This window comes from Silene latifolia, chromosome 10 (assembly GCF_048544455.1).
Source record: "Silene latifolia isolate original U9 population chromosome 10, ASM4854445v1, whole genome shotgun sequence".
Lineage (NCBI taxonomy): Eukaryota > Viridiplantae > Streptophyta > Magnoliopsida > Caryophyllales > Caryophyllaceae > Silene > Silene latifolia.
Window position 1 is genome coordinate 143,776,336 of NC_133535.1, and position 10,170 is coordinate 143,786,505.

General features: G+C 35.6%; 1 protein-coding gene across 1 annotated transcript; it reads left to right on the top strand.

Annotated features, from left to right (window-relative positions):
• The first annotated feature begins 8,978 nt into the window (after positions 1-8,978).
• Positions 8,979-9,925, top strand: LOC141606134 (auxin-binding protein ABP19a-like). Its single transcript, XM_074425153.1, has one exon. The coding sequence runs from the start codon at positions 9,054-9,056 to the stop codon at positions 9,693-9,695; it is 642 nt and encodes a 213-aa protein (XP_074281254.1). The 5' UTR covers positions 8,979-9,053; the 3' UTR covers positions 9,696-9,925.
• Positions 9,926-10,170: the final 245 nt, after the last annotated feature.

Genomic DNA, 10,170 nt, shown 5'->3' on the forward strand with positions numbered 1-10,170 from the left:
CGTTTTTACGCAGAAAAGACACCTCCAGGAACAGACGCAGCAGGCATTGTGCCTCTTCCAAGAGACGCAGCTCTTGCTGCGCCTCTTCCTGGTGTTCCCTCCATACGAGTTTTCAAAAATTCGTTATGAGTTCGTTATTTGTGGGCCCATCTTTGGTGCGCCTATTCCTTGATACCATTTTATCTTTTTGGCCCGTTTGATGGTTATTCTTCGTTCAGACCCGCATTTCTAAGCCAACAGCAGACTATCATACGTTGTTTATCGCTTCCAAGACCTTGCTTGTCACAACGAGCGAGTATTCCTTTGCAGGTATTTCGACACGCCTTCATTATATTTCCAACGAGAGTAAGCGGATAGACTTTCCCTCTCGAGACATGGAGAAAAGTTCCCGATTAAGTTCCCCAACGAGAGTACGCGGATAGACTTTCCCTCTCGAGACATGGAGATCAACATCGACCCCAAATTCTTCCGAAGTTTGTTTGAAGCTGAACACAAGCAGATTTCTCCCAGCAGTTCTGGACTGTGTCCTGCTGTCTACTCCCAATATCGCATTTTGTTTTTCCCTGGAGTTCCAAAGAATTTCAGGTATGGTCTCTTCTTATGGCTGGCGAGCCTCCTTATGTAGTCTAATGGACTTTAAACGACCCTCCCCGGAAGTCGACAGACTCTAAAATGTTCCCGACGACAGGTCCTTGGTTCAGACCCCTTGAACCGCCTCGCGTCGCCATAGTCGTCAGGATGTAATCTTCGATTGACCTGATGGCTATACTTTGACTTTCGCCTTGTCCAAGCCTCAGTCAAAGTGGGGGTTCTGTAGATACCTCATTTATGCACCTCTCGCAAACCACCCGGTGATGATTGGGCCGCATGTTTGGTATGCGGAACGATTTGTGACAGTTCGTAAGTTTATCGTCAAGTGATTGATCAAACACTAATGTCTACCTCTTAGTTGTCATCTACGTGCCGATACGGTCGTTTTGACAGTAATTAGAGTACATTTGGAGTCCGGGCCTAAAACCGTCTTCATTTTCTGATTACCGTTAAATCCCGAGTCAGAATGTTCTGGAATGTTCCGGATATTTCTATTCCATATTTCACAATATTTATTCTTTGGTAAACAATTTCCCGTAATATTCACACAAAATATTAAGGAAAACCAAATTATTCCGTTATTCCATAACTTAAACACGGAAATCTTTCTTACGCAGGAGGAAACCACTTGGGAACACGACGCAAAAGTTTGCGCCTCTTCCAAGAGACGCAGATGGATCGCTGCGCCTCTTCTCAGGTCCTTTTCTGCGTATTTCTCGTATCTTTTTCATATCTTTCCGAGATTCACTTCCAAAGTCTCTCCGAAAACCCTATTCCTTCACGTGATTAGTATAAATAGGAGCCTTCGCTCCTCTTATTTCTCACGCGAGTGTCCGCCCTTCTCTTCTCCCTTTGCATTCTAGACCTTTGTTCTTACTTTTTGGCGTCTACGTGCTTGAACATTCGACCACGTAAGCTCGGATCCTTCTGAGTACCAGCCTCGTTTGCATGACCGACCAATTTGACCAACTCCACGATAATCAACTTAATTAATCTAATCGTTTTCCTCTTACGAGGGCACTTTCGTTACATTCGCGTCGAGCATCACTAATCGATAAATTAGTTCATCTCGTTTCGTCAAACATGTAAGTCTGAGGGTGTATAATCTCTCTTTTATTCATTGTTCTTTACTTTTGTAATCATAATGTAAGGTTTATGTCGAAAATACTTATTAAAACCGATTTCTAAAACCACGTTTTTAAACCCTTTTTACGGATTACCAAAAGATGACTGTCGAGAAAGGACGCAGCAACTGCTGTGCCTCTTCGAAGGAGCGCAGTGTCTGCTGCGCCTCTTCGTGAGGCTGCCGCAGTTCCTGCTTCCTTTCTTCTTCCCTCGTACACTGTAAATTCGTTGTTCTTTATTTGTTTTCGTTTGTTCTTCGATTTCTTGATATAATAATGTAATAATTTCACATGTATATTATTATTCATCACTAACACGTATAATTCATCTTTAAATTCCGACCTTAAATCCCTTATAATCCAATATTCGCGGGTTTTCGTCATTGAAGTCAATCCGGGTTGTAGAAATTCGATTCGTTCATATTGAGTTTCTGGAATTCGATCTTTGATATATTTTCGTCTGTCTATTGTCATATTCGTCATATGTTCGTCATGAATTCGTCATGTTCAATCTATTTAGTTCATCTATGTCGCTAATCAATCGTTCATTCATGTAATTAATTCGTTTGCATTCGTTTCATCCATGCTTTATTGCTTTTATGACCATTAATCATATGTAATTAACCTATTAATCACTTTTATCCGAGTAAATATATTAATTAACCCTTAAATTTACCAATTAATATTAACGATTTGCAGTTCCGGCTTCACAGCCAGAACTCACCCTTGGAACAGACGCAGCAACTGTTGCGCCTCTTCCAGAGGGCGCAGCTCTGCTGCGCCTGTTCCAGGTTGATTTCTGCCTCTGAACTCCGTTGTTGCTTGACCTAGTCTAATTAGCTTACGTATTAATTGACTATTATCCGTATTATCGCCTACTGTTTTGTTCGTTAATTCTTCTTTTATTCTTCTTTTTTTTCTCAATTATCCGTTTTAAAGGAATTTTCGACATAAATCAATTGAACCCAATGTAATTATTGTAATTTTCATTATTGTAATTTTATTTATTATGTTTATCATATTTCTTGTATCATTTGTATGTCTTCACATGTAATTGAACATAAATCCCAATTCGACCCAATTGTATGCCAATTACTTGTTCACCGACTTAGTTAATCTTCACATGCTAGGATTAAAACTTGGATGTTGCATTGCATGCATATAATCAAAAATATATCAAGTATAGATGATGTCCCTAATCATTAGTAGAGGCCGCTATCGAGGCGGGCGGGATTAGGTGTTCGATCAAAAGAGCTTCCTAATACGTACCATCACCCCTTACTCCAGATCTCTGTGAACATCCGTGTTCATTGGCATCCACGAGAGTCATTCTAGACATAGAATGCTAAGGGTAATGATTGCTTGGTGTTCATGTCTCTACTTTGTGTCTTGACCTGGCACGAGGTATTCGAACGGTTCCAATTTCCCACAAAAATTGGTGGCGACTCCACAAAATGCAAACGCTTGTTCTCTCTCCCAAGCGCCCCCGTGGGCCCATTGTCCACATCCACCTACCAAAATAATGAGATAAAATCTTCTTATTTTGGTAGTTTACAAAATGTATATAAAGTGTATTATTTATAAATTGTCATATATGTTATTCCGTATTAATAAGTCTACATACAACAGCTTGCAGTCGATTTATTAATACTAGTCTGTAATAATTTATTATGACAATCTCGTATAATATATACTTTAACTATAAATATCGCATATTTATAATTAGCTAATTAAATATAACTGATTACATTTAATTACGAATTAACATCTTAATTCGTTTAAGCTAACATTATATACATTTATTAAATATAACATATTATATTCAATTTACGAATTGACAGTTAATTCGTCTCAGCTAATATTATTTAATTAAATTAAATAATCGTCTCATCAACACATTGACTAACTGTTAAGTCAAATACATGAACTAACCTTTTAGCCATATAAGGCATCAATGTGATTACATCTCCATAATCACATCTCTCAAACACATCCTTTAGGTGTGACTTTTAGGGACCAGTTGATCACCGCCATAAGTATGATAATAACGTCAAACTTTCTAGCAAGCCAACCGTTATTAGGTAATCGTTAATCAACTGATAAAATACGAAGTATACCCTTGTGAACCTATAAGAGATTTATAAATGTTATCACACTAATTGTGGAGGACACAAGCTCCAACAAAATTAATTGATTTGGAACATAACGAATCGTGAAATGATAGAATTTGAGAACTTAATGTTGATTGTTGCATTATTTGAATAAATTTTATTTTAATTAATATGATATTTGATCAGTCACAAAATAATTTATAAAACGTTGATCATGCATAATTAATTATCACTTATTAGTTTTAATTAAAGTTGTATGTATTTTATTTTAAAACATTGAAGTTAAAGCTAAAAAAATTAAATTTGAGAAAAAATAATTTATTTTTATTTATAAGTAAAAATATTAAAGGTCATATATAAATTATGTTATTTTTCTTCAATTATAATACTAAAATTTTAAAACAGGCCGCGCGAAGCGCGGGATACTACCTAGTATTTATTTATTTATGGGTTTTTCTACGATGTACCCTTGTGTTTTTCCGAATAGTACAATATACCCTTGGCTTTTCAAAATCACACAAGACGCCCTTGAACCCAATGAATTGTTCTATATATATACCCTAAATGCTAAAATTTGCCAATTTTAAATATTTTATTTCAGCCGTTTAAGTTGATTACTCATCTAAAATACGTAGATGAGCGATCAATATAAACCTTATATACTCATCAATGCACAATTTTTGTGATAATATATAACCGTTACAAAACTCGAGTTTGGACATTTGGGTATTTTAGGAACTAATGTGGGAGTTTAGGAGTATATCAAATGTTTCTTAAAAATAGAGGGTGGGATCATCGTAGAAAATCCCTTTATTTTGCGATAGAACCGACTCGTAAAATCGCAGGATCGTATTATGATCCTACCTCTAATTTTTTTTTTTTTTCTAACAAATGGATATATATAATAACCGTTCCTACAATAGTCTAACCTTCAGCCATACATAGATACTACATAATAAAATATAAAATTACAATTTCCTTTAAAGAACTCCAAAAGGTGATATGTCTGCGCCGGGTATCATCAACGTGTCTGTGGAGTACGGTAGATTGAGCACGAGCTTCATTATCTATAACTTTTACATTGTTATGATCTTCAACAAATCCTTAAAATGATTGAACAACAGAGAGGCAGGAACAAGGTGCACTTAATTATGCTACAAGGACGTAGAAATTTGTTGAGGAAAGCAAACCAAAGAAGCATGCAACCAGTGGTAAAGATTCTTCTACACCAATGTCGTCAAGATCGGAATCCTACATTAGATCGAAGAGGGTGGTAGGATCCGATCGCAGGATCGAATTGAGGGATCGATCATAATATCCTACAAATAGCTTGGATAAACAAGTTTATGTAAATAATTTGGTATAATTTGTGAAATATATAATGTAAAAGTCTATTTAATGATATGAAAGTTTTAATAATCATATCGATATATTACATATACCATAGAGTTGTAAGTATAGAAGAACAACCAACTCACAAATTTGTAACATAAATAAGTCTTTTATGATCCTGAACGATCGTACCATCGATCCTACACGATCTTGTACGATCCTATCCAACCTGAACAATCCTGTACCGATTCTACCACCAAAACGATCCTACAGCTATTTGAATAGTTTTCCACTATTTGAATCGTAGGATGGTACGATCCGGATCGCGATTTTGGCAACGATGTTCTACACCTTGAAGGACGGTCGATCTCTATGGCCAAATTAAAAATGTAATGAGTGAAGAAGCCAGACAAGTATGCACGTTGGAACAAATAAATCCCAACAATGAATCCCCTATCCAGCTTCACCACATAAAACCGATTTGCAGTGAAATCACACAATACAAACGAGCAATCACCTTCACAGTCCTACCAACACAAAAACTAAAACAAAGACTCCTAAAAAAGGAGATTGTTAAGAAAAACATCAAACACAATAAATGAGAATCAAATGACATTATCTTATGGACGAAAACCATTACCACATCCAACCCCAACACGCCACCATCCAAACAAAGACTCTTGAAAGACTATAACATGATTTATTTTAGATTAAATCATAGTTCGGCTTATTTTGCGAAAGTGGGTAATATCATTACTCCCTCCGTCCTGGTCCTTTGGTTTGGAACAAAGACCAAGGAAAGAGTAATTGACCAATTATTAAATGACAAGTAGACCAAATTGGGTGTGTAGGATCAAATTACTCATCAAATGTAGTCCTAAAATAAAAAGGACAACAATTGTCTAAGACACCCAAAATGAAAAATATGACCATGGGCGGAGAGAGGGGTGGCTACTATGGCTATAGCCCTACATGGTTAAGGATAAATAATTTTTACTATCCACTATAGACATTGTAGCAAGCTAGCAAAGTTGATTAATGTTAACCAAAAACCAAACCCCAAAAACATCAACAATTTTGATTAAGTACCGTCGACGACGAGGACCACCGCACCATCACACCGCTACTGTCAGTACCACCCCCACCATCACCGTCGTCAAAGCTCTTGCCCACCATGACACCGAACAAACCACCAAATTTGAGCAAATAAACAATTTCGATTAAGCTCTTGCCCAAAATGATTAGGTTTAATTTGTTTCTTGTTGTTGTTTTTGTCGAATGTGCAGTTGTTGTTATTGTTGTCGTCGTATTTGTTGTTGTTGTTATTGTTGTCGAAAGAAGGATCTCTTGTTGGTGTTGTTATTGTTGTCGAGGAATTTGTTGGATGTCGGGTTTAATGGAGGGAAAGGGGATAGATAGGGACGTTGATATTCAACGTCTAGGCTGGAGAAGGACGTGATGATTCAACGTCTGGCTGGGGGTAAGACGTGAGGATTCTACGTCCAAAAGGGTGAAGGACGTAGAAACTCAACGTCTAATTGGGTGAAGAACGTAGAATATCAACGTGCAAATTCATTGTCCCTGCCCATACTGGACGTGTGGATTCATTGTCCCTCTTCAGGCCAGACGTTGAATGCAGCCGTCCATATCCATGCCGGACGATGAATGTTCACGTCCCTGTCCATGAAGGACAATGAATGTTCACGTCCATATCCATGCAGGACTGTGAAATTCAAAGTCTAACTATTGACGACAAACAAATTTGCGATGGCTATTGGACGTGTTCGATTCATGCTAATTCTATTCATAAGGTAATTCCATACTAATTCTATGAAGACTATTTAGATTCAAGCTAATACCATTCATATCAAGTTAACATGTAATTCGATTATCAATTCAATTCATAATAATTCGATTCAAACGAGAAATAGAATAAGTAGTTAATTAGTTATCGATGAATCGTTGTTAGCGTTTGATGTAGATTGTTCGTTGTTTAACATTGAATCGGATGAACAAAGTGTTGATTTTTTTTTTTAAGGTTAGTTGTTTGTTTGGGAGAGAATAGAGTAGAGAGAGAGGGAGAGGAAGGGTAGGGAGTGTCTTTTAAAAAAAAAAAAACGTCGAAGATTTGTTATAAAACGTCGACGACGTTTTACAGCCCTCTTTGTTATAGGTAGCATGAGTTGGAAGGTTGAGGGTTTAAGCCTTTTACATCATTTTTTTGTATATCATGAAACTCATTAAGTAAGTTTCAGACTTTTGGGTATCTTTTATTACACAAGTCTTCCAACCATCATTTTTTACATGAAATTCATTATGTTTTAGATTTTTAAATATATTTTTATTAAATCTTCTATTTTCAAGCAAGTAAGTCTACGTTTAATAGATGTGTTACAAATTTGACAACATAAATACATAGCGAAATGATTTGAAGTAGAAAATTGTCGAACCACTCTAAATTTATATTAAAAAAAAAATTATTTAATCTCTGTTAAACTCATGTTGTTTTTTTTCCCTTAAATTACAAATACTGCTTATAGCACTTTTGAACTTAAAAAAAAATTATAACCGTATTTCAAAAATTCTACTCCCTTTTATTCTCCATTTTCTTCTCTCTTTCCTAAAACGGATTATTCAGGTTTTCTTCCCCTTTCCTTTTTTGGAAACTTTTAATCTTATTTTATTCATTCCTCCCTCATATCACCAAACCCCACTCAACTCACAATTCCTTATTTAATTCCTAACTAGTTTTAAACCCGTGCAAAATTGCACGGGTATGTATTTGGGCCGGTATTAATGTTTTTGGATGTATTTTTGTTTTTGTTTTTTGCATTTCTATTGTACTTATCTAGTTGGTCTAAATCATCATCTACATAATTAATGTTTAAACTTGTTATAAATACGTGTTCACATCCAATAGTTTAAGAGAAAATAACAAAGGATATTTTTTAAAAAATATAAATCGTACTATCTAGTTTTTAAAAATTATGCATGTAATTTATTCGCATTATATGTAATTCAATCCCGTTATTAAATGTAATTCTTTCTCGTAATTATGTAATTTTATTATTATTTAATTTTTTTTAAAAAAATTATGTAATTCATTTATTTGTAATTAGTTTCATTTATTTCGATTTGTAATTCATTTCGCTTATATGCCATTAATTTCATTTATTCGAAATGTATAAAATTATTTCATAGTATTATTTCATAGTATTTGTTCTAAGACGCAATTTGTCGCATGTTTGTATAGCCGAAATTCTGAAGAAATAAATACATTGCACACTAACGGGTCCCACCATACATGTATTTCCAAAAAAAATAAAAGGTTGAATTAATGACGTGGCACGCCCTGGATTGAGTGTTGTCTTCTGAATTAATAAAGATAAGATTATTCATTCCTCTCTCCTATCATCAAACTCCACCCAACTCACAATTCCTTATTTTATTCATTCCTCTCTTCTATCACCAAACCTCACCCAACCCACAATTCATACTTTATTACCCTCCTTAATTCTTGTGCCCCCAACAAAGGGGAAGAATATGGAGAATAGGAGAGAATATAATATAGCCCTATATGTATTTAAATCATGGCTCCGCCTCTGAATAGGACAACAAATGACTGGGACGGACGGAGGGAGTAGTTTTTTTTGTCACGCAAATTAAAATTGCTCATGTAAATTTCTTCGTTGAAAGTATGTAGTCTTACACGGCTGCGCATTATATTGTTATTATATGAAATGAACATGATTATATTCACGTAAGCAATGAGAGAATCAAGCAAGCATTGTACATAGACTACATACCTTTGAACTCCTATATATAGTCCTCCCACATTACCCTAAATCACACCTAAACACACTTACACACTCTTAATTATCAACATTTTCTAAACATGGAATTACCAAAACTCTCCTTTTTATTTTCGTTTCTAGTCCTTTTAACGGTATCATCCGCTACAAGTGTTGTCGATTTCTGCGTAGCAGACTTCAATTACCCGGTGGGACCTGTCGGATATCCGTGTAAGAACCCGGGAAATTTAACCGTCGACGACTTTGTTTTCTGCGGATTAGGCGTTCCAGGGAACACGTCAGCCAACATTTTCAATGCCGCTTCAACGTTTGCAGTCGATACAACATTTCCTGCATTAAACGGATTGGGCCTTTCGATGATTCGACTTGACATCGGTGTGGGTGGAGTGATCCCAATCCACAGCCACCGTGTTTCGGAACTGATTTTGGTAATTGATGGTTCAATTATTGCTGGTTTTATTGATTCAAATAATGTTGCTTACTATAAAACGTTAAATAAGGGTGATATAATGATATTCCCACAAAGTATGTTGCATTTTCAAGTAAATGTAGGTCACGAACCTGCTCTTGCGTTTGTTAGTTTAAACAGTCCGAGCCCTGGTTTCCAAACTACAACCACTTCTTTGTTTGGAAATGATTTGCCAACAGATGTGATTGAGAAGATCACTTTGGTGGATGCTGCCCAAGTGAAGAAGTTGAAGGAACTCTTTGGTGGAACTAACTGATGATTTGCCGTGTTTGGAGTTCGTAACCAAGAATTATAAATAGTCAAAGATTTTTATTTCAAAAGAGGGTACTATGTAAAATATGGAAAAATAAAGGTACCTGGTAGAATATCTTGCTTAATTTTCCTTCTTGTAATATGTCTACAATTTATTTTTACATACAATTATTCATATATGAAACGCTAAACTTGTATAACTTGTTACTTGTATGGAACGGAGTTATCAGGTCATTTATTTTGTGTAACAGGAACGGGATCAACCTCCCCAATCACTGTCATTTTTACATACAACAGCAACGGGATCAACCTCCCTATTCACTGTCATTTTACTTTCTTTGATGTCCACTTCAATTGAATTAATTCCTGCATTATTTTTTGAGTAACCAACAAAATTTTCATTATAATACAACTAATACAAGTCGTATGATATCATCTCATCTTTGAACGATGACATCATATCTCACTTTAATAAACAT